The sequence below is a fragment of the Agelaius tricolor genome, unplaced genomic scaffold, assembly GCF_023055355.1.
Source record: "Agelaius tricolor isolate 1412-34295 unplaced genomic scaffold, bAgeTri1.0.p SCAF_79, whole genome shotgun sequence".
In the NCBI taxonomy this organism is placed as follows: Eukaryota; Metazoa; Chordata; class Aves; order Passeriformes; family Icteridae; genus Agelaius; species Agelaius tricolor.
In genome coordinates this window covers 274,204-298,994 of record NW_027269339.1, presented here as the reverse complement: position 1 = coordinate 298,994, position 24,791 = coordinate 274,204, and the positions used below count along the sequence as shown (strand labels likewise).

Here is a 24,791-nt window from a genome sequence, read left to right as displayed (position 1 = left end):
TCTTGTGTAGGATTTTTTTTTTTTATGAGGTGTTGTATTTTTTCCCTGGCAAGGCATGGTGTGGTTACAAGAGTCTCACTGCATCTGCAGTCCAAAAGAAAGAAAATTGCCATGGAAAATGAAACATGAAAACAACTACAGTCATGTAAGCTTTGGTCACTGCTAGAGCTTCTCTGTGTCTTTCTTGTGACATTCATGCAGACAACTGCTGAGCTTCCAGTGCATTGGAATGGCTTCTTACCACTTCTTTTAGTGGAAGGTGGTTTGTTAACATTTTGGAGCTTGACAAATCTGCTTTTATGGCCAGACAACATTGGAGGCTGTGTGTTCTACACAGTGATAGCAACATCCCCTAACTAAAAATGCTATGTGACAACTGGAAGGGTACTTATTATACTATTTTAGAGTTTTATGATGGGCATATTTATTGTATGTCTGAATACTGATTAATTAGCCCAGGCACAAAAACCCCACAACACAAACTGTTGGTGGGAAAAGTTAACTGAAATGTTTGTACAAAGTTGGTGGGAAAAGTTAACTGAAATGTTTGTACAAACCCTTCCAGCAAAACTGCTATCCTGGGTGTGCAGGAGTGGGATTACCCTGGGAGCTGCAGCCCTTGTGCAATTTTTCACCTCCACATTCCTGACACAAATACCAGTGGAAAACAATCTACCAATGGACAGTGGGATTTAGGACAGTGGATAGGAAAACAAAAAAGGGCCAGTAATATGTATCAAGCAGTTCATAAATGACTATGCTATCAATTACTGCCTTGTGGTAGTATGGGAGGTCAACATGGTGCTTTGCTACCCTGCAATAAAATAAGTAAATGTAACAAGAGATGAAGTACTTTCTTAGGTTATCTGTCCCCCTGGGAAACATATATAATTTTTCTGTTGTAGATTTTAGCATCTAATATTAGCAAAGTTTGACCCAGACTGACATCCTGAGCTCAGCTTCCACCAGCCTTGCATCTAAATCCTCTGCCATGGATGACTGGTGCTGTTTGCAGAGTGAAGTTCTGTTGGAGGATGAACATTTACTGCAGATCATACCTGCACTGCCCGAGACATCCATCCTCACCTGCTTTTGCAATTGTGCCCCAATAGGTGTGAAATGCGGGCAGAGACCAAAAAGAAGCACAAAGTCTATGAAACTGCAAAAGGTGTAGCTCTGCAGGGCACAGAACTCTGTGGCTCTGCACTGAGGATGCAGTTTATCTGATCTGTATCAGCTTGTGAGTCATCTTTGTTGCTGAAGCATGGACTGTAAAAGGTCTTGCTCCATGGCAGGTTATGGGTGACAGTACAAATCAGCAATGCATGGGAGAAAAAGAACTCACCAGCTTTAGAAGAATATTCAGTTATTTCCCAGCAATCCATTATCAACACAAGGTCACCAAGGCTTAACCAACATGAGAACCACAGGAGTTAAAGTCTGGATGGCTTAAAGACCCAGACACTGTTACCTCCAACCTTTGCCCAGTACTGGACATTTGTCCTGAAGGACCCAGGAGCCTAACCTTCACCGCTGACAACAGAAAGGAAGTGGGATGCTATTTATGGCACTGAAGGACACGTGACTCACTCCCTCAGCATCATCAAAGTGATGAATTTAAGCACAAATTGAGTCCTTCCTCCTCCTCCCCATCGTGTGCCACCAAGTTAGAAGCTGCACACAGGAAAGACATGGACAGGGAACAGTGTCTTGATGGTCCTGCTTTTCCCAGAGCAATGCTTCAGCTTCATCCTGCCCAGGCAGCTGCCTCTGATGCTGAACTGAGAGCTGCCTTTGTGGATGAAAAGTGTGAGTCCATAGTTGTTTCAGCTTCTCCAGGGATTGGGACATCTGAGTAGAGGGCTTTGTTTCTGACCTGTTCCAATTAGGAAAAAAAGACAGAGATTCATGCAGGACAGGGGATTCCCACAGGTTTGAAGGGTTAGATAACAAACTAATGGCAAAGGGAGGAATGAGAAGGTTTCCTTTCTACCTGTAACTTGAAATCCTTTCTGGTGGATGAGAATGGATTTAATTTTTTGTTTCTCCCTAGGTTGTCTGTAAGGTTCTAGCAACAAAGCCCAGTTCTCTTCTTGTTCATGTTTTCTCAGATGCTAGGTCTGAGGAGAGAGTTTTGTTTATCTCCCCTTAAGTTTCTCTTCCTAGTAGGACATTTCAAGCAGCTCTCCTGTGCATGTTGGAAGAGCTTTTCTTACCTTGTTTTAAGCACTGTTAGTGCCAGAGATGAGGTAAGCTGGCTGTACCAAAAGTATTTTAGGGCATTTTAACTCTTCTTGACAATAATGGTGTAGTTAAGTTGAAATTAAAATCTCACTTTCTTCTGTTTGAGGGGAAGATTATTTTGCCTGCACCTTGATCCATGCCCACTGAAGCCTCTCTTATATTGGTGGGAATGGATCAAAATGGAAGAATTTGAGGATTTTTTTCCCCCCACGTTTTAAAAATTTCACTTAAAATTTTCACTAATAAAATTCAACTCTATTTTTTCCTCTCAGCAACATTGTACCCCATGTCTAACCACCCCAGTAGCATTTTTACCAGCCACTGAATTTTATCACTGGCTTTGCCTGTTGCAAATAAAGCCAGGGCTGTTCTTCATGGTGGAATTGGCATGCTGCAATGTGTTTGGGCAACCTAAATCCCACCCCAATTCTTCTGCCTAAGGTTTCCTGCCATCTGGTGCCAAATTATCAGAGGCACATCACTGAAGGGCTCCAGACCGCCTCCCATCCTCATCACATCCTGCTCACAGCATTGCAAGCTTGAGTAGCCACTGTGGTCTCATAACTCTAGAAGCAAACACAGACAAGCAGTTTCAAGCTCTCAGCAGGTCTGGGCTACATTTTCCTTCCCAGGTCTTTTTATTACCCGGAGTGACCTCCCTGGTGCTGCAAGCTGCCTCCTCAATGCTTCCCCTGCTCTTAGGACACATCATGGCTGCTGCCCCTAGATATACAACCTCCTCTCAGAAATATTAAGCTGCCTGTTTGTTCCAAAGCCAGAAATTGGGTGAAGGTTGAGAGGACTTATCAGTAAGTCAGGACAGGGACAAATACACACATTGCCTAGGGCGTTGGACACGTCCTCAGAGCAAACACCCCAAATCCAGGCAATTCAGTTAAAGCTGTTCAAATGCTTAGTGGTATATTTTTATATAATTTCTGTACATTACAGCATAGAGTAAAGGTGTTCCATATCTGAAAATAAAAGACTGGGTTGAAAGGCAAAAGCCTCATGCAACATCTCAAATACTGTACATTTTCAAAATAATGTCATAAACCTCTAATTCATCTGAACAAATCAACTGATTTCTCTCAGACTGAGAGCACCATATTTTGGCATGCCAAAGTGTTTAAATATATAAAGTCCAGTTTAAGGCTGTATGACTGCTGCCTCTGTGACTAACTAACCAGAAATTTCACTCTGACCCACAGCTGTAAATCAGAGCTGCACTTCCATCAATCCCCACACTGATTTATCTGCCTGTCTTGACTCACTCAGATGCTACCAGCTTCAAACTTCTTCAGTACTGATTGCTTCAAAACCTGATAAGCTCCTTCTGGGCAAGTTCCTGGTCTTTTGAGGTCTGTCCTGTCTTATTGATGCAGACATTTCTTTTGTGAAGAGGGAAAATCTTAGGCTTTTTCATGTCCCTGCTTCCTCACCTTGAAATTTTTTTATCATTATTTCTGCAAATACTGCTAAAAGTTATCCTTGCCTTGACTGCTCCTCAGAAGACATGCTTATTCAGGGCTTTAATCATTTGCTGATTAACTTCCTGTCATTCATTGGCTTATGGAATTCCTAAATCCCTCCTGAGAGATTGTGATCTCAGAACTAAACCAAGAGCAACTCTCTTGACATCTCTAGTAATTCCAGTGCAAACAAAGAACTGAGACACAAACTCAGACTTGAAAGGGTAGGAATTAGAAGGGTTTGGACATGGCTAGAGATTTCCTGATAGAGTATTTCTGTTGAGGTGAGACCTGCAAGAGACCTGCAAGATCATCACTCAGCAGACACTTCACATTACTAGGGTGTAAAGTCCTGTGTTAAGGCCTTCAGAATAAAATGTGGGATTTCAGTTTCATGGTTCTTTTTGAGTTTTCTGTTACTCATTTCAAATCTACACTAAAATAGCCTTTAATTTTTTCTTTCCACAGTCATGTTTTGCCTTTTAGTCCAAGCAATTTCACACAGGTTTGTTTCACAAGGCTGGAACCATGTCTGGCTGTACTGTATTCATCATGGTAGTATCCAGAGACTGCCTGACTGTTGTTTTGTCACACCTTCATAGTCTTAACTTTCTAAGAAAATGAAGAATTAAAGTTGACTTTGATTTTGACTCCTAGCCTTTTCTGATGGAAATACTTTGCTATTTATTTCATTCTACAAAGGGCACAATACACAATAACACTTCTCTGTAACTGTTCTCAGCTGCTTTCTAGCGTGGTGGTACAAAACCACGCAGCCATCAAATAGTGTCTTTTCTTTCCTACCTTCTCCTATGCTTTACTTCATTTCTTTTGACATTTCATCCTTTTTGTGCCTAGTGCTAAACTTGGTGCACATCTATTCTGCATCTACTGGCAGCTAGTTTTGTGATACTCTGTAAGACCTGATATATAAACAGCAGCCTGGACTGATACATATAACTGTGAGCATCTCCCTGAAGTCCAGGCAGCCCTGCTGTCCTGGGATTCACCAATGGAAATGACTCATTCAGCTGAGTGTTAACCTGATCTTGCTGCTGTTGGTACCACAGCAAGTTTTGTTCTGTGCATATACACTGCTCTGCCTCATGCAGAAATGAGTTAGTGAAAAAGGCCTGTCTGGAAAATACATCCTTGCATTAAGAAGCACAACACTGCAGCAGCCTAAGTATTACTAATCCAAAATGCAGCATGATCCCAGAGCACTTAGATCACAGCTCCATTGCAGATAACCCTCTAGGAATGCTGCCCTGTGGAGAAAGGGGAGCTAATCTCTATCCATTCTTTCAGCTGGAGTTTCAGCTCACCATTCTTTACTGAGGGAACTGTGTGTTTTAGTGTGCTTTTGGAACACTAAGGGGTAGGTGAGATCCTTTCCCCGTCTCTCTGGGAAGGCTGAGAACACACCCTGCACCGACGGTATGCATGTTTGCCTCTATATGCCATTCACTCATCTATTTACCTCCCGCCTCTTTACACAGAAAAGCTTTTTGAAGAGCTTGCCAAGATTTCTGCCAGGTGACATCATAAGTGAATTTCACCACAGCTGAGGCCCTGACAAGCTTTGCTGGATAGACACAGCAGGAAAGTAAGGTACTTCTAACGTATATATATATTTGTAAATATTTATCTTAAGCCTTTCTGCATGAATAGATGTCAAATGCGGGAGCAGCACGGCATACCTGGCGCTCCCTCCTCCTGTGCCTGCCCGCAGGCTCCTCCTGGAGCAATGCCCCGTCAGTCCAGAGAGCGGCTCTGCGCTTCGGGCAGCGCCACTTCTCCTCCTCTTCTTCATCCCTCCCGCCCCTTCTTCACCTTCCTCAAACCCGCGGCCACTTGAGCCGGGCGGGGCAGCTCCGCCCCGCCTGGTGCGGGGCCCGGGCGGGCTGGGGTGCGCACGGCTTCCCGAGGAGCCGGCATGGGCACGGAGTCGTTCCTCGGAGTGAGTAAAGCAGTGGCCAGGGGCAGAGGGAGGGATGCGGCTCCTCGGCGGGCCCGGCAGCGGGAGGGAGGCGGGGGCAGCCCCGGTCCCCATCGTCCCCGGGGCTGGCGGCCCCTCCTCCCCGGGGTGCTCGGGTACTGCTCCTCACAGGGTTTCCCGTAACTCCCGTGGGGTTTTTTTTAGCTTCTGGGTCGGCTGCAGCACATGTTTTACTGATGTCATCATGAGTGGTTCTTTAATTATATCTGCCTCCCGGAACTGCGTTGGCCGGCGTTTGGCCGTGTCCCAGCGGGGCTGCGCGGGCAAGGCGCGCTCCGACCGGGCACAGCCCCTCCGGGCGAGGGACATCAGCCCGACGCTCTCTGTGTCCTGCGGCTGGACAAATCAAATCAGAACAACTCATTTTAGGAAGAGAATTCTTTTCTGTAATTCAGAATTCTTTTCTGTAATTCATATCACAACTTCAATTATTCTTTCTGAACGGGTGCCCTGGATGCAGGGAAATCCCTTATCCTTATTTAAACATTTTAATACAGCCTGCTTAATACCTGCTTTCAATAGTATTACATAATTTACCTGACATCAAGAGTATGAAATTTTCCTTTCTTCTGATCTCAAAGACTTGGATATAAGATATATACAAAATGTAGCGGCTTTATAGGTCTGCATGTTTTATTGCGTGTTTCTTGCATGTGTCCCGGTAAAGTCCTCAAAATGGAATTGCTGTCTGTATGCAGAGCACCCAGGGAAGGTCAGACGGCTGATGTGAACAAGGGGAGCGAGGGTAGTTAGGGTGGGCTGCTCCTGACTGGAAGCCAAGTGCCCACCAGAGTCTCTCTATCGCTCTCCTGCTCAGCAAGGGGGGAGAAAAATGTAAGGAAAGGCTCATAGGCCCAGATAAGGACAGGGAGAGATCACTCACCAGATACTGTCACAAAAAAGGCAAAGCAGACTTGGCTTGGGGAAAATATTGAATTCATTACCAATGAAATGAGAGAAATAACCAGCAAATCTTAGAACACCTACTCTCCACCCCTCCATTCTCCCAGGGTGCAACTTCATTTTTGATTTCCTGATTTCCTCTACCTGCAGTGGCACAGGGGGATGTGGAATGGGGGCTGAGGTCAGTTCATCAAGTATTGTCTCTGCTTATCCTTCCTCCTTGGGGATGACCTCTCACACTCTTCTGCTCCAGCATGGTCCCTCCTGTGGGAGACAGTCCTCCACTAATTTCTCCAACATCAGTCTTTCCCAAGAGCTGCTGTTCTTTGTGATCTGCTCCAGTGTGGGCTCCTCTCTCCATGAGACCACAGGTCTTGCCAGAAGCCTGCTCCCACCTGGGCTTCCCATGGGGTCACATTCTCCTTTGGGCATTCACCAGCCCTAGTGTGGGACCCTCCACAGGCTGCAGGTGGAGGGCTCTGCTCCAGAATGGATCTCCATGGGCTGCAGGGGCACAGCTGCCTCACCATGGTCTTCGCCATGGGCTGCAGGCAAATCTCTGCTCCAGTGCCTGGAGCACCTCCTGCCCCTCCTTCTGCACTGGCTCTGGTGTCTGCAGAGTTGTCTCTCTCACATATTCTTACCCCTCTTTTCCTGGCTGCTGTTGCACAGCAACTTTTTCCCCCTTTTTGAGCCTGTTACTCCAGAGGCTCTACCACTGTTGTTGATGGGCTCACCCTTAGCCTGCCTTGGAGCCAGCTGGCATTGGCTCTGTTCTACTTGGGGACAATTTCTGGCAGCTTCTCAGAGGAATCAGCTCTGTAGACTCCCCCCACTATCAAAATCTTGCCATGCAAACCCAACACAGTATTTTATCACAGTACTGTGTGTAGGGTGGACTTATGTGTCTGGATAAGGGGAAAAAAGAAACAGTTCTTATTTTGAAGTTTAGGGTTTAGTAATGAGATGCAGCAGCTAATGGTTGCAGTTTCATTTCTTCAAGTCAGCCTTGGTTTCTCCCTAAAGGTTGCCCCTCAAACACAAGGCAGCAGCTGAGTTTAGAGGTGGCAGTGTGAACATCTAGGGCTTTGCATTGCATGGGGGAGTGGGACAAAACCTGGTCCAGTCACTTCTGCACAGGACTTGATCAGCAGATGGCCATGGTGCAGCTCCTGCCATGCACTGCCAGCGGCTGCCATCCCCAGTCTCTCTCAGGGTACTGTGGAAGAAGAAGAGGAAGAGAAGGAGATGTGCATCTCTCACATGCCTGTGTTTGCAGGACTGCAGTGTGTCTTGGTCTTGCTGTTTCTGGTCTCTGCTGGCTTTCCTCAGGGACAGCAGGACACTCTTTGTGAAGTGTCCTGGTCCTGCAGAGGCTGGAACAATGATGGCAGCTGTGCTGCCCGTGGGCTTTGGCTGGACAATGCCAGGGGATCTCTTGTACAGCTCAGTAAAGGCAATTGCAGGGCTTGATGCCTCTGCAGGGACCTCCTGAGCATGTGCTATCCTGACTCTGTGCTGACTTGGAGAAAGGGACCAGCATGGCAGAAACCCAGCTTTTTTTTGTCAGCTGTGAAGCTGCCCTGTGTTAGCCCAAACAAGATGGTGAGAGCACATGACAGGAGGAGAGTGGCAGCAGGCAAACCTGCACCCTTGGATGCATCCTGGGGGTGCTGTGTTGCAAAGAAGCATGTGCCAGGACAAGGTGTGACCACCTGGCAGGGCTTAAGGGACTTGCTACGGGTCCCTGGGGTGATGGGTGCCTGCTCTGGGGGAGCATGGGTGGCTTTGAAGAACCCCAGAAGCTCTGGAAAGGAAGCTGCAAATCTCCCCACTCAGAAGAGGAAAAACAATGCTTATAGTTAGGTCTCTAGTCTGCATACAGGTCCTGCATAAGTGCTGCCATATGCTGGGGTCTTACAGCCTCAGAGCTCCTGTCAGCTTCAGAGCTGGAGAAGAAGAGAGACCATCCAGTCTTTATAAACAGAAATGCTGTTTTCAGCACCTGCAGCCCCTGCCCACGCTGATGTTACTTGGTACAGAGACTAGAGCAGAGCAGCTGTGGGTGAGCAGTGGTGTGCAGTGTGATGAAGCATGAAACAGCAAAAGGTGACAAAATGAGCTTCAGACATCTGTTGTCTGAACAAGGGTCTGTGGGGGACAGAAGCTCATCATATTAAAGTGCAGAGCCAGAGGATGGGTGAGTTGATCTGCCTGAGATCTGAATATTTTTCCAGGAATAAGAATGGCTGATGTGGCATATAGAGACCATTTCTTTCTTACAACTCAAAGATGCACCAAAAGCACAGCAAGGCAAGCTAGGCAGGCGATGCTTTGTGCATTGGCTGTATAAAAGCAGATTGTATCTTTTTGTGTGGTATGGACATAAAACTTAGGAATGCAATTCCTAATGTTGCCTTTCAGATGACCCTATGTGACTGTCAAAAGAAAAAAATATTGCACCATGTTTAAGGAAATGTTCTTCATATAAGCACGGTGGCTCTCCAGTATATGAGGAAAAAAACCAACAACCTCCTAGGAGAAACAATCTTGAATTAATGTGCTAAGATACAGCAAAAGAGACCAGGGACCAGTGAGGGTGTTTGCAGAGTACAAAACCTCAAAAATACGTATATGACTGAGATTGCTGTAGCAGACAGGAAGGAATCATTTACATTGGCAGCTTTTAAAAACAACATTAAAAAGGAAGCTGTGATATTGGTAATATGTTGGTATTGGTAATCACTGTGCCATCACTCTGCCAGAAGAAGCTCTCACACTATCTGTGACAAAATAAAGCCTTGAAAGGAGTGAAAAGAAGGAAGGCTCTAATCCTCAGACCACCACCTGAACTAGGAACATACTAGGAAAAAGACCCCAAAACACAAAGAACTTATTTTTGTGTTCTGCACAATCCAGGAGATTGTAAAATGAAAAATGAACAGGATAACTCTAGCAGGCCCTGGTGATGCCACGATTTCTCACCTGGGCTTTCTCCACTGGCACTCCTGCATGACCACTGCAAATTTTGCAGAAGATCCCAGAGAAGAACTGTTCTAGACTAGTTTCAGGAAGGTCAGACCAAACTGAAATACTTATGATCATGGACTCATAGGAGTGGTAAAAACATCTTTGGTGTTCTCCAAAGCAGGAATAAGGAGAGGAAAGTCTTCCTCTTTGACCTCAGATGGTGGAATGACCTGCAAATCCAATGTCATGACATTTTTGTAAAGGCTTTTCATAGAGGTACTCCTGTGGCACCTGACTGGATCCTTGAAGGTAAGTGTTCTCTAGGGACCTGAGGGTAGCAGACCCAGCCCCTGTCCCAGCCCTGCCATTGGTCCCATTGCCATGCTCCTGGGACTGCAGAGGGTAAAGGAACAGACAGAGTTTCACACTGGAGGGAGGTACTCCTTGTGGTTTCACAACAGCCAATACAGACAACAATTTCTCCATACCAATGAAACTGTGTATATTTGCCTTGGCTTGATTTTTTCTTTGACTTGGTCAGTTTGCAAACCTGAAGCTGGAATCCATCCTTTGGCATTGTGCTGGGAGACAGTGTTATCAAAAGCAGCACATGTTGTGGCTACAAGCTCTTGACATTTTTCTGCAACTACTTGAGGGAAGGGTTGGCATTTTTTAACATCTATAAATTCTTCCTTCACAGGTGCAATGCCATTAATTCAACCACAGTAGATGGAGTGGTTTATTTGGAGTGGTTTATTGTTTTTCTTTTCTTTTTCCCTCCCAGAACACCCTATGAAGTCCCAGAGCACATACCAATGGAAGGCCCTTTGCAAACCTTCGTTCACGTGTGCCATGAAAATGGTCAATGGATGTCACAGTTACCAGAGAAGCTCTGGGATATTCCCCTCTATAACTTAGCTCTTCCAGGTAAAGATTAACTTTTGTTCTCCACTGTTTTGTTAGCTTACCATTTAAGCATTGGAATATCCTGTTTGTCCCATTTCAGGATGGCTATGTTTATATTTGGGTCAGCGTGTGGGGGAGGGTTTGTGTGATGTTATGTCAATAATATTGGTCTGTAATGTTTGGTGTTTCTTAGAGGGGAAGGGTAACAAAGAAATTTTTTATTGTTTTTTTAGAGATAAAAATAAAGAGGCACTTTGAATTATCTTGTGAGATACTATTAATAATCTAAGGATTAACTTATTTGGGCAAAGATAAAATTTCCCTAATTAATTCTTGTGAATTCCCATATAATAAAATGTTTCCAAAAGGGGAGAATTAAGGTTTGCCTTACTATTTGTTTCTTTGTACTGCCGAAAAGAGGCTGTGAAGTTGCAGAAAAAGGAGAATTGAGACTTATAATTAACATGTTTTTACTAATGTAGACTGTTACTTTTCTACATGATCCAGCTTATAAAAACTGGATTTATCGTGTTATGTGTAAATGCATTTGAACGATACCTGTGTGTTATTAACCTTTCTTTGGTCATATTATTGCTTCTTTCTGCTGCCTTGATTTTTTCCCCCTCTAATTCTGTCCAAAAAAATTTATGGTATAATGTGGTTTCACTGACAAACGGGGAGGCACTGAAGGCCATCAGCTCTTGAGTGATTCCCTTTGCTTCCACTTCAAAAATGGTTCTAAAGAAAAGTCTAGCCTGTGTTTTCTCTCACACATGTAGATGTGACAGATAGCTTGGGGGCAAAGCAGCACAGTATGTAGATGAATGTTTTATCTAGGCCACAGGATCATAGGTTAATTTTGGGAAAGGCATATATTTAGAGATAGTGTGAAGTCATGTCTTCAGTGGGTAGAGCCTCGGGAGAATCCAAAAATTGTAGTGTTTTGGCTTTTTTCTGCCTGTTGTGAACTAATGGAGTGTGGAGTTCCAATTAAAATTGAAACCCAGAAACTTATTTCATGGAGGCTTCTTAGATAATGTAATTTGAATTGATGTTAGCTTCAAAACAAGCACATCTCTGTTTAGGATAAAGCCTATGTAAGAGGACTAGGACAGGTGCTATTAAAGAAAACCCCCTAGATTTCTTATTTAATCAGCATGAGAGGAAAAATGAAAATATGTGTCTGTCTTATGACTGAAGAAAGAAGGTAATAGTCTTCTCTTTGCCTATTTTTGTTCCTATTGCAAAAATAATTCAAAAGTCAGTAGCATACTCAGTGGGATTTTGTTTTGCTGGAAAAGGAGCCATGGTGTTTCTATGAGACTTTCCCCTGGTGTTTCTTAGCCATCTTAGAAGGTGGAGAACCTACTGACGGGTTTGTTTGCCTTCCTGGCTCTTGTCCTAATAACCCTGTTATTCTTGAAAATGTTTGTTGTTCTTGTGAATATGCCTGCAGGGAGAACAGGCATGAAGAACAGTTGAAGGCAAGTCCATTTCAGCAAACATTAGAGGACTTTTACAGAGCATTGCAGGCTATTAGCTTAGAATATTTTGATGTCTGTCCAGTTGACCTACAAAGCTGATCTAGCCCAAGTCAGAACACAAACAGATCAAGACCAATCAGGTCAAGACAGCTCTGGCAGGTTTCCAGAGGGAGGAAACCCAGTTTGGAAGTGGAAGTTTATCTCATAGAAGGCATGCAAGAAACATGACAGTGTGGATTCTGAAAGCATGATGATGAGACAGTGGCAAATCTCATTAATTAGTATTGTGCTTGCACCAGATTCAGCACAGTGCTGCTGAGGAGGTGTGGAATCAAGGTCTGGAGCTACCTGGCTTGGTGCTAGCTCACTATCTTTGCATCATATATGTTGTGTCATGGATGTACCCATCTTCCTTTCATTACTGTAACTCATGACATCAGAAAAGACTTGTGAGTAAAAGATTGCTATCCATTTGCTGGTTGGCATCCATAGATGCAACACCCATCAATGGAATCCTGCTTATCTCTCAGACTTGGATTTGGTCCATGGATATTTAATAGTTTGACTCCTACATCTTCTAACACATACTTCTTTTATTGCCTACCCTCAATACTGATCTCCCATCTGCAGTGAGTGTGTTTTGGGTGTTTAAAGCAGTAAAATAAATTAAAAATGGTTTTTAGAAGGTGAGAAAATTGATTGCGACATCAAACTATTATTGACAGTTTGAAAGAATTTTTACTTCCAAACCAATCCTTTTTACTGTGTTTATTAGAAATATTACCACTGGTCCAGTAAGACTGACAATTCAAGAAAGCACTTCCTAGCACCAGTGAACACTTAATTTGACAGAAGACTTAAACCTCAAAATGATAAGCAAATTCTTTGTAGATATTCTGTTTACATGCAAGCAAGTCACTTCACTGAATTGTTAGCTTTTCTTATTGATGCTTTATAAAACTGGAAGAAATAATGGAACAGAAAAGCTAGCAAAATCACTGGTTCCATATCCTGATGAAATTGTGAGTTGCAATAGTTTCATCTAAACATATGCAAGAGATGTGTCAGATTTATTAAGACTTCAAGGAAATAAAGTATTTGGGCATATTGGTCTTGGCTCCCATGCCTGCATAATTCCTTGTGGTGGAAAGAGTCAGGTAATTTTTGAAGTCCATCAAATGAGGATCTTGTTCATCTTTCACTCATGAACTTGGATTTGTCTCAGAAACCTTCAAGCACCCACCTTCTTTGTTGTTTTTGTAGGGGAGGTGAGGGCTTACTTCAGGAAGACAACTTTAGCAGATATTTAAGATATAAATGGTTAAAGTGCAAAGTTAAGTGTTAAAGGTGTAAGAAGATGAATTTCTTCTTTCAGTCATATTTTCCCTTGCAGAGATGAGGGTATTGGACAATGAAATCCTGCATTTGGACAACTCTGAAAACAGGACAATTTCTAGATAAATTCAGCCTTCAGCTATTTATTCCCTGAAAAAAATATGTTTTCACATCAAGATAATTATTTTGAGGGAAGAGGTCATTTGAAACAAACCATTTTATTGTGGTTTGTGGCAAACAACAGTCATGTGTAGTTCAGATGGTTTATTGAAAAGTGTCAATGCCTTCCCTTTACAAGGATTTTACACTAAGCTTATTAATGTTAGGTGACCAACCTCTGTAGACAATTCCAGCTTTTTGCCATAGCTACAGAGGCTCTCAGAATATGTAGGTGTGTGGCTTGCAAATGTGGTGGCCTATCAGGTGTGCACATGACATGTAGCCATGGAATGTGGTCTTGAGTTGTTAAGAAATGAGATTTTCTGTACACTTATTTTTGTATTCTACAGGGAGTCACGACACTATGACCTACTGTTTGGATAAAAGCTCTGCTGTTAGTGGCAATGAGTCCAAGCTGGTGAAGTTTTTAAACAAATGTCTGCCCTGCATTGTGCACCCCATTATCATGAAGTGGTCTATAACACAGGTAACCATTGTCTGGGGTTCTCTTCTTGCCTTGGCAAAGTTGAAACTTGTGCTGCAGGGCTGAGAGTGTACAGTGACAGAATAGCCTGCTGCCCAGAAATCTGTGCTCTCATGAGATCCCATGCTTGGGTGTTGTGGTTTAAGCCCAGCCAGCAGCTCAGCCCTGCACTGCTGCTTCTCGCTGCCCCAGGGTGAGACAGGGGGGGGAATTGAAGGGTAAAAGCTGGAGAACTTGTGGGTTGAGATAGAGACCTTTTAATAGGTAAAGCAAAAGCCACATGGGCAAGCAAAGCAAAATAAGGAATTAATTCACCACTTCCCATGGACATGAAGGTGTTCAGTCACCTCCAAGAAGGCCAGGCTCCATCATGTGTAACTGTGTCTTAACAGGACAAACACCATCACTCTGAACATTCCCTCTCTTCTTCCCCCAGCTTTATATGCTGAGCATGACTCCTTATGATGTGGGATATCCCTGTGGTCAGTTAGGGCCAGCTGTCCTGGCTGTGTCCCCTCCCAGCTCCTTGTGTACCCCCAGCTCCCTTGCTGGTGGGGTGGGGTGAGAGGCAGAAAAGGCCCTGACTCTGTGTAAGCTCTTCTCAGCAACAGCAAGAACATCCCTGTGTAATCAATGCTCTTTCCAGCTCAAATCCAAGCCACAGTTCCATTCCAGCCAATATGAAGAAAATTACTCTTTCAAAATCCAGCACTTCAGAGTATGAGATAGGAGCCACACATATCTAATCATCTTTTATGGGCAAAAAGCATGCAGGTGAGGCAGGGATGATACTTGTAGTTGTTGTTTAAAGCTGACCACTTGGTACTAGAAACCATTTTTCACATGTTTATTGTGGTGGTAAATAAAATTTAATATTAATGTAATTAACAGAGATTTTTTTTTTCTCTTGAACTTTGTTCAGGAGTTTTGCTTGTCATTTTTGCTATCACTGTTGTGTGAGATATCAGTTGCTTTCCCTACCTATACTGGGTGTTTCACCAGCAGCAGAAACAGAAAAAACCCTTGTTGAAGGATTTTTTTTTCCCCATAAAGATTAAAAGAGTGAAGGTGTGGTCCATCACATAAGGTTTAGTTAACTTTTTAAAATGTGTGTGTGTGTAAGAGTAGTTATCTCTTTGTTCCTTATAAATGTATGGTAAAGACAAAATTGATGATCATGATTTAAGGTACAGCTTTTGAAGATTTTTACAAAGAATAGACTTTCCTGATGTCAAAGAGGTACCAAAAATCTTTCTGGTTTTGTTCTTATTGAAGGAGTAGTTCATTATTAGAGAATTAAAACTGAATAATTGATAAATATCAATAAGCTGCTAAGGTTTCTTTTGTTGTGTTTGAGCAGCTCTGGCAAACTAGAATCTTAGACACTACCAGCTATCAAATATGAACCAGCAATCATGAGCTGATGTTGACGGGCACTTGCTTAGCACAGATCCTTGTTTATTTTGAGCTGCTTTTTTGAGGGGGACTTTAGCCAAAGAAAGATTTGGAAACCTCCTAACTTGTGGGTTTGCAGCTGGCAAAGTGACCCTGTTGGTGACAAACAATCTCTTAACATCATTATAATAATCTTCTGGTCCAAACCCAGTGTGACAAGCAGGAAGTGTCCCAGTGCTGTTAGGGAAGAGGCACAGCTACAATCCTGCCCCTCCTTAGCTCTGCTGTGCTCCAGTTATCTGTGTGGGGAGATGACTCCACCCTTTGGAATGCAGAACAGACACCATGGAGCCCTTCTGATGGTAGGATCCCCAAGTTCCTGGATGGCCCAGTGCCTGGGAGTTGCCTGCTTGAGCCCCAGTTGCTGTGGCTGTCAGTCTGGAGGCCCAAATGGTTCCTGTGTAATGGCTGTGGCACTTCCAGTCATGCCCTGGATGCCTGGTGTGAGATTGAAGCATTGAGCAGCATTGCTCCTCAGGGCTTCCTTCTGAATTTTGCCCTTTAGGGGGCAATGTTCACGCTGCCTAATCCAGTATCCAAACCCAGGTGACTAATTAGAGAGTCTAATTTGTCTTGTTTTCCTGTGTAGTCAACAGATAAGAAATGAATTAATCTGAACGGCAGTTCAGAGCAGCAATTTCATTTGGTGCTTTTTCTGGCCACAGAGGTTATAAATGACCTACAGCCACGTACAAGAGGTTATAAATGACCTACAGCCATGTACACTCCCATCTCCAACATACTCCAAGCAAAGGGGAGTGGATCATCCCTTCAACTGCTTCAGCCTGGTGGAGACCCAGCAGGCCCAGGAAGAGCTGACCCACTGCACCCCTGGACCCTGGGGCACCCAGGGCTGCTCTGTCCCAGCCCAGCCCCTCGGGCACAGCCTGGGGAGGCTTAATTCATGTCCAAAAACCAGGAAGTTAGGGGGTTAAACTGAGCAAGGTGAGCATCCTGCCATGTGCCTTAAGCTCTGCCACAGTGCTAAAGCTACGAATCTGGATATTCAAGAGCAATGCCTTGTACTGATTTAGATTTCTGATCCTTTCTGATTTAAATCAGTATAATGTATGGTTTCTGAAGCTGAAATTTTTATCCCTAGCAGGTTGAAGTAAGATGGACTAGTGTTTAAACATACCTAATTAAATTGATTCTATTTTCTTTTGCTAAGAGAGTCTTGACATAAGGAAAAGACATATAATTTGAAACTTTTTGCCCCAGAAGCAGCTTTATCACCTGTTCTATTCAGCCCTCAAAGCCAGTGGAAGTGCTCTGAGGGAAGTGGATATAGAGGAGTGCCTCTGTTTTGTAAGACTTCTACAGGTTAATTCAAGCTTCATAAGTAACTATATCTTCAAAAAGAACAATAGCCAGTAGTTTTTTCTATTTTTGATTTTCCTTCTGTTGAGGATGTGTGAGGTCCGTAGAGACAGCCACGGTAAAGCCTTTGATCTAATAAGATAAATACAGCATTTCTAACTTGCTGATCCTGCAATGGTTTTTTAAATGAATAATTGTGTGAAGAGCAATCATGTATTTATGCACAGGTTAATTGGTCTTTAACTTTCAGAACACAACAAGGGCAACTGTCTGAAACTAATCTAATCTGTACTTGCAGTAAATGCTGCAGGGAAATTGGAATCCCTCTTGCCAGAGCTCAAAATGCTTCCAAGTTGCAATTTGTGCCATACAGTAACATTTTAAAGATGAAAGACCTGTGAAAAATGCCACAGAGCTAACTTTGTACCCCTCTTTTAGCTTTCTAAACTAAAGAAACAAATCTCTTTCAAGTTCTCAGGACCTCTGTCTTCTGTTTCACCTTTCAGGTCCTGACTGTGACAGAGCAACTTGAGGCTGGAGTTCGATACCTGGATTTCAGGATTGCCCACAAGGCTAATGATCCTTCTATGAATTTGTACTTCGTGCATATGGTTTACACAACTGTTACTGTGCAGGTATTTTCCTTACCTTTGTGATAGCTATGAAACCAGTGTCATTTTTTCATTTGAGGGCCATCATAATCCAGAAAAACTGGCTTAAAGTCTTCTGAGTAGGTTATTTGTTTTTCTTTTGTGAGGACTTCAAATTAGAGAAAATCAGCAGGGCTGGAAGTTAGGTTCAGCAGCTGCATGTGATACTGGAGCATCAATGCTTCCCTTATCCTCAAACCAGACTCTTTGTGCCTGCTCTCCACTGCCTATCCCCTACCACATGCCTGATGTTCTGGGGTTTATCATGTGTTGTCCCAGGATGAGACTCAGGGCATTCCTGTTTCCCTGGTAAGGAGAGATGTTGTTAAAGGGAAGAAGGCATTAAAAGCCCTATATAATTACAGAAACACTTTTTTTTTTTTTTTGAGAAAACACAGTTTTTCATTATTGTGATTGTGAGTCTACTCCACCATCACTGCTCTGTTGATTGTATGTCCTTTCTCCTGCCCCCATATCTCTTTCTTGTAGGATATTCTGTGGGAAATATTGAGGTGGTTAGAAACTCATCCTCAGGAAGTTGTTATCATAGCCTGCAGGAATTTTGATGGATTAACCAAAAGACTTCATAATCATCTTGTTGCCTGTATAAAAGAGATTTTCCAGTGTAAACTGTGTCCTAGAAATGTAAGTATGAGATGCTTTTTTTTCACATTTTAAAAGAATGATACACCCCAGTGAGATCTTTGATTGGAAATTTTTAGATATATTCTACTTTCACCGTGTTTTTAACCTTGGAAAACTACCATTTACTGCATTAGAGATAGGTCATTATCTAATAGAACTGAGGAGATAAAGCAAACATACATTCCACAGTGTAGAGGAGGGAGTTAAATTTGACTGTTATGTATGTGGGACAATCGTAGAGACAACTGTCATCCATTGTCCTGTCTGAGTTTTCTTGGAAAGGAAATGGAAAAGAAGAGAGAAAAGAAAAGAGAGGAAAAGAAAGGAAAATGAAAGAAAAAATAAAGGCGAATAAAAGTTGTGCATCTTATATTTATTATTTAGAATTTAAAGAATCCATTTTCTGCCTTTTCACAGCAATAATTATAAATTAATTTTTTTCTATTTTAAACAGTTTAGGTTGGAAGTGACCTCTGGAGGTCATTTGGTCCAACACCACCATGTAAAGTAGGACCAGATTCCAAGTTACGCTGGGCTGCGTCCTGTTCATTCTTGATTATCTCCAAGGATGGAGATTTCACAACCTTTCTATGAAAATTTGACCACTCTCACAGTAACATTGTTTTCCTTCTCTATCTGATCAGAATCTCTCTTATGTCTGCTGACTTCCATCCTTTGCTGTGCATATCTGAGGAGTCTTCTCTACATTTACCCATTAGGTACTTGCAGACTGTCCAGTCTTGTCTTTTCATGCTGGACAGACTCAGCTCCCTCAGCCTGTCCCTGTGTGCCATGCTCCAGCCTCTGCTCCAGCCTCTGCTCCAGCCTCTGCTTGCTCTGCTGGTGTGCTGCTGGATTCACTCCAGCTCATCAGTGATTTTTTTGTACTGGGGAAGCCCCAGATGGAAACAATATCTGAGCTCAGTCCCACAGTTGCTGAATAGAAGGGAAGATCCCCTTTTCTTGATTTGCTGTCTGTGCCTTTGCTGATACAGCCCAGTTCACAACTGACCTTTGCCAGGTGAGCATTCTGGCTCGCGTGCAGCTTGATGCCTACGTGAATCTTCAGGTCCTTTTCTGCAAAGCAGGTTTCTTGCCAGCTTCCACCAGTCTGTCCTGGTGTGTGGGGTTAGTCTGTTCAGGACTTTGTATTTGTTTTTGTTGAGCTTCATGAGGTTTCTGTCAACTTGTTGAGGTCCCTCTTAGAAGCATCTCTGCCCTCAGTGCATTTCTGGTGGCACTTTTTTTCCTGGTGCTGACCTCCTAACCAGTCTCACAGTTACCCATACCTCCAGAAAAGCCTTAATTTAAATCAGAAAATATTTGATTGCTAGAGTTTAGAAGTTGAGAATTTTAGCTCCCTCTGTTTTTTTACAAGGTGTGGGAGCTTTTAGTAGTTAAATAATTAACATTTCAAAGATGCAGAGGAATAGAGGGTTTTCTCTGGAGATGTGAGTGGTGCAGGAGAATGATGACCCTGTTTATGATTCAAATTCAGCCTTTGAAGCTGGTGTATCACTAACATGTGAGTATTACCACTTCAAAGCATTTTGTACAGCAGAGTTAAAATAGAACAATTCTCAGGAAAACTGGGGATTCTGAATATTCAGGCCTCAGCTGAATAACTGAAGACCTGAGTGACACTATTTATTGTTTCCCCAAATAACTTGAGTGTGTAAGTTGTGGATGAGCAGAGATACTGGAGAAGGTGGTCAAATTTGCTTTTAGACACATGGCCAGCTCCTAAACAGAAGAAAGTTATTAACTGCAAAAGGGGAAAGTTGCTGATGACAACTTGTTGAATAACTATATCGAAAGAATGGTCTGAGATCACTTGATGAAGAAAGAACATTTCTGAGTTGTGTCCAGGAGGATGGAGGAAGAGAACTGGAGAAAAAACAAACCAAGTACTTCCCTTGAGTAGGAAAACTTTATATCTATGGGGTCTGTAACTAGCACAATGGATCTCACCACTTTGCTAGTGGTACCATTGCAGGTTAGGCATCTGTGGGATTTGTCACAATCAGAGATTTAGATTTGCCCTTGAATATCCAAGTGCTTGTTGACTTATTCTAAAATAAACTGCTACCTACTGTCTTTCAAGACCACATCTCTGTTGTTGTACAGAATGAAGTGTGAAAGTGTTTATGAAGCAGCTGCTCAGGCAAGGTCTGTATGTAGTACTGGCACAGGCCACAGTGTGACAATATTACACTGCATTTAAAATTTTAATTGTCTTAACTATTCAAGGTGTCTTCCTTTGATCTGGATTACTAGGGTTTAAAAATCCCTTGTTAGACTTTAATTTCTGCTTTGTCTGCATAATAAGCACCTGTGTTTATATACACATCTCTGGTAGCTTGTTTTTTTGGCTTTTATTGCACATCTTTGCTTGTTTGTTTAAAAGGTTCCAGCTTTAGAAAGGCAGCTGGAGTAAAGCAAAGGCTTCAGTCAACCACAAAGTTTTGTAGCTTAAGAAGCTTGTGTCTTAATTTTGCAATATTTTCTGACCTAATAGAAGCTTGCATTCTTTCTTTTGTGGATGAACTGAGAGGGATTAATTCAACCCACAGCTATCTTCTAATATTTATATTATTAATTTTCAAGTGCCTTTGGCTTTTATTTAACTTAATAACCTAATAGGAACATCAAAAAGCCACCATTTCTTTTTCACAAGCTGTAAATGTAGTTTTTAACCACAACATTCTTAGAAGAAACAATGTCTGTTAAATATGTTTTGGTGGTTTTTTTGCAAATAAAACTAGTGAGAGGGCCTCAGTTCTCTCCCAAGGTAACTTCTGAAGCTGGAAAATGTAGTGTCTCAAAATTTCATATTGAGACACTTAAATTTAACAGCTATTTTAGCTCATCTGTCTGATAGAGAAAATGTCTGACTCAGGTCTTTCTCAATTAAAAATGTCTGGAGCATCCCAATTTCATAAACTTTCCACTTAGAGAAATGAGAATTAATGTAGCTCTTGGTGACTCACATTTAGTATTACCAATTTTTAAACAATTCAGTTTTCTTTAGTGGTTACTGTCCCAAATTTGCATCAATGTGTGGAATCAGCCAAAATGATTCCTGCTTCTCTCTGTGTGCATTCCTGAAACAGATGGTCTCAGTCTTCCTCCCCTGACAAACTTTCAGCTGTGGCTTGTGCATGAGGGCTGACACAGGGATGGTTTCCTATTATGCAGGTGTAAGACCTTGAGTTATGAACATGATCATAGCTGAATTGTTTGAGGAAAGGAGGAATTTGCTGAAGCTCCTAGGGTCATATTGTCCTGTAGCTTGTGGACTAGCCTATCACCTTCTGGGCTGCTCTTTATCTAAACTGAATCTGTGCCAAGGTGAGGTCTCACAGTATGTGGAGTTAAGGAATGCTGCTGTGTTGCTGACGTCAACCTGGGCCTGCTTCCTTTTAGGTGGTGCCCACGCTGCGGACCTTGTGGCACCTTGGCCATCAGGTTATAGTCTCGTACGAAGAGGAGATGGAACTGGGGAAGCACTGTGAGCTGTGGCCTCCCATCCCATACTGGTGGGGAAACAAAACATCCACTCGTGCTCTCATCCGGTATTTGGAGCGCATGAAGCGGACGGGCCGGCCAGGTAGGCAAGTGACAGGTGTTCACAGGGGTCCCAGGATGAGGGAAGAGATGAGGATCTGACTCCATGTTTCAGAAGGCTTGATTTATTATTTTATGATATATATTATATTATAACTATGCTAAAAGAATAGAAGAAAGGATTTAATCAGAAGGCTAGCTAAGAATAGAATAGGAAAGAATGATAACAAAAGCTTGTGTCTCAGACAGAGAGTCCAAGCCAACTGACTGTGATTGGCCATTAATTAGAAACGATCACATGAGACCAATCAGAGATCCACCTGCTGCATTCCACAGCAGCAGATAATCATTGTTTACATTTTGCTCCTGAGGCCTCTCAACTTCTCAGGAGAAAAATCCTAAGGAAAGGATTTTTCAGAAAATGTGTCTGTGACACAGGCACAGGCAGTTCGCTCGCAGGAGAGAAGGGGCACTTACAACCATGCAGAACAAGTAGGAAGCTGGGCAATTGTTGCCTTCTGGAATATAACCACCCTGTGTGTGCTGTGTGGATACTGTCAGTGCACATACACAGAGATTGTGGCAGCCACCTCACTGGTGTGACCCACAGAAAGGGAGCCCTCAGTGCAGACCTGCTCGCTGGTGCAGTTGCGCCCGCCTCATGGGGAGGAGTCTGCTTCCTCAGTCCAGTCTTGCTTTAGGCAGCACAGATGGTGAGAGAAGTGCATTCCACTAGCCTGGTTGTTAAAGGAAGCTCATACAAGGTTTCTCTCAGGGAACACCTTATCACTCTCTACAGCTACTTGAAAGGAGGTTGTAGCAAGGTGGAAATTGGCCTCTTCTCGCAGGCAACCAGAAGAGGAAATGGCCTCAGGCCAGGGGGATGCTGAGCTTGGAAATCAGGAACAATTTCTTCACTGAAAGTGTGGTTAAGCATTGGAATGGGCTGCCCATGGAGGTGGTGGAGTCACTGTCCCTGGAGGTGTTCAAGAAACAACTGGACGTGGCACTTAGTGCCATGGTTAGCTGTCGTGGCGATGTTTGGTCAAATGTTGGACTCTATGATCTTGGAGGCCTTTTCCAACCTTAATGATTCTGTGATACCAAGCAGTACGAGCAGGGTGTAGCTGCACATGAACAGCAGCTCTCAAGCATGCTGGTGCAGTGCAATGTGACAGAGGGTCAGTTCAGAACCTGTGACCCAGCTTTTGCAGTGAACACACAGGGTGGCAACGGGAGAGGCACTTCGAAGAGCACTCCCCAGCCGGAGGGTGCACCCTGCGCTCCCATCCATTGCGGGGGAACGCTGAGCCTTTGGAAACAACCCTCACAGAAACAGAGGAGTAATTTACAGAGAACTAGTCAGTGGAGAACCTTTAGACTGCAATGAATAACTAGACCAATTTAGCTAAACTGGAATGCTTGGATAAGTGAGTGTGGCTCAGGAATTGTTTACTACAGAATGCAATTGCAACAAGGGGAAACAGCTACAGGGACACGAAACAATACAGAAAGAGTGTGAAGTTAGTATTTTAATGATCCCCACTGGAACGAGATGTGAAGGTAATGCAATACTGAGAAGTTTCTCTTCTCCTCAAAAGAGTATTTAATGTGTCACTTTCTGATTTTTGTTTCAGGAAAATTCTTTGTGGCAGGGATTAACCTTACTGAAAATTTAAGGTATATTCTTGTACACCCATTTGGATCATTGAAGAAAATGACACTCCAGAGTCTTCCATGTTTGAAAATCTGGATAAAGCAGCAGTATCCAGGACCAAAAAGAAAATGTATTAACATCATTGCTGGAGACTTTATAGGAAACAATGATTTTGTCAAAGATGTGATAGAACTTAACACAAAAATTAATCCTCCATTGCTCTGTCAAAGTGAAGTGGAACAAATAGCATTTGATTCTCAGCTTCCTAATCTATGAAAAGTTGAAAAGGCTTTGTCTGCATTTATTGTGCCCTGCTGTAAACATCCTGAATCCCATAAAGGTCCACTTAAATTAAACCAGTAATACTTTCAAGGCTTAGTAGGAAAAGGTCTCTCAACACCATCAGGGTTTTGAGGCCTTTGGACAGAAAAGAGGGCAGGTACCTTGCTGAAGTCTCTAAAGAACTATGGCATAGGTGTAATTTTTTTGGAGATGCTTTGATTCTTGATAGATTTTGATTCTTCTTAGATTTTTTGGAGAAGCTTTGATTCAGCTGGCGATACTAAAAGTCCCAAGAACTCAGTCTTATTTTCCATAGGACTAAAGAAGGAGGAAAATATCAGTAGTTGCATTTAGTGGTAAGATTTTATCTTCCTTATAACTGTAAGGACATTCTGCACTAATTGCAACCCAAATTCTTACTTTCTTATATCAGTCTGAAATTGACTTGTCAGTTTTCATAGTTTCTGTTAAATAAACAAAAGGAACAGTTTAAAATATTTTGATATATCAGAGATGCTGCACTGACAATCCAATTTGAAATGATCTTATATATACACACCAATGTGCTGAGTATCAGTTGTGGGCTACCTCACGAACAGGGTAGCCCCAAAATTATTTGGAATTTTTAAGAGGTAATTGAATTTGCACTTAATCATGCCAGTTCTGCAGGGATAAAGATACCAAAATGAGGCCCTTACACAGTTTGTCTGTGGCAGTTAAACATTTTACTAGGTGTTGCCTAAGTATGCCTTACACTGAAAATAAACACAGAGGAAACAAATTCCTGATCTTAACTTAAACTGCCCTAGAAACACAGATTCTTGGCTTCTATCATGCTCATTTGGGGTTTCACACCTGGTCTGTTATTTAGCTATTTTAGTAGCTCTGTAATTATTTTTCCTCTCACTAAGTAGTTTTTGAATATGCCAAAACTAAGAGGTTTATGCTATTTCCCATCACATACTAATTCTGTTTTTCTAAATGAACTGTGTAATAACAGATCATCATGAAAGCAAGAAAAATGTCAAGCATCAGGACTAAAATAGGACCAATTATTGTGTAAAGTTCACTATGCAACTTCATCCATATACCTCACTTTTGAGATGCACTTTATATACAAAACTAAATTCAGATGTCTGCTAATGTTTGCAGAAGTTTTTCTGCCCATCTTTTGTGCCCTCTTTTTTACCCTTCTTATTCTAATAAAACTTGATCTCTCTCTGTAATATGGAGTGAAATATTTGGTTTTTCCTTTCTGT

The 24,791-nt window shown here is 42.7% G+C and overlaps 1 protein-coding gene across 1 annotated transcript; it reads left to right on the top strand.

Moving 5' to 3' along the window:
- Positions 1-5,551: 5,551 nt before the first annotated feature.
- Positions 5,552-24,758, top strand: PLCXD1 (phosphatidylinositol specific phospholipase C X domain containing 1). Its single transcript, XM_071418266.1, has 7 exons — positions 5,552-5,676; positions 10,373-10,515; positions 13,823-13,959; positions 17,238-17,366; positions 17,871-18,026; positions 21,453-21,636; positions 23,231-24,758. The coding sequence occupies exons 2-7, from the start codon at positions 10,404-10,406 to the stop codon at positions 23,524-23,526; spliced, it is 1,014 nt and encodes a 337-aa protein (XP_071274367.1). The 5' UTR covers positions 5,552-5,676; positions 10,373-10,403; the 3' UTR covers positions 23,527-24,758.
- The last annotated feature ends 33 nt before the right edge of the window (positions 24,759-24,791 follow it).

Bases quoted from the DNA above. Each gene is read 5' to 3' on its own strand.
- PLCXD1 (XM_071418266.1), top strand. From the start codon at position 10,404: ATGGAAGGCCCTTTGCAAACCTTCGTTCACGTGTGCCATGAAAATGGT. The intron at 17,367-17,870 runs GTATTTTCCTTA...TCTTTCTTGTAG, and splicing joins ACACAACTGTTACTGTGCAG to GATATTCTGTGGGAAATATT. The intron at 18,027-21,452 runs GTAAGTATGAGA...GCTTCCTTTTAG, and splicing joins GTAAACTGTGTCCTAGAAAT to GTGGTGCCCACGCTGCGGAC.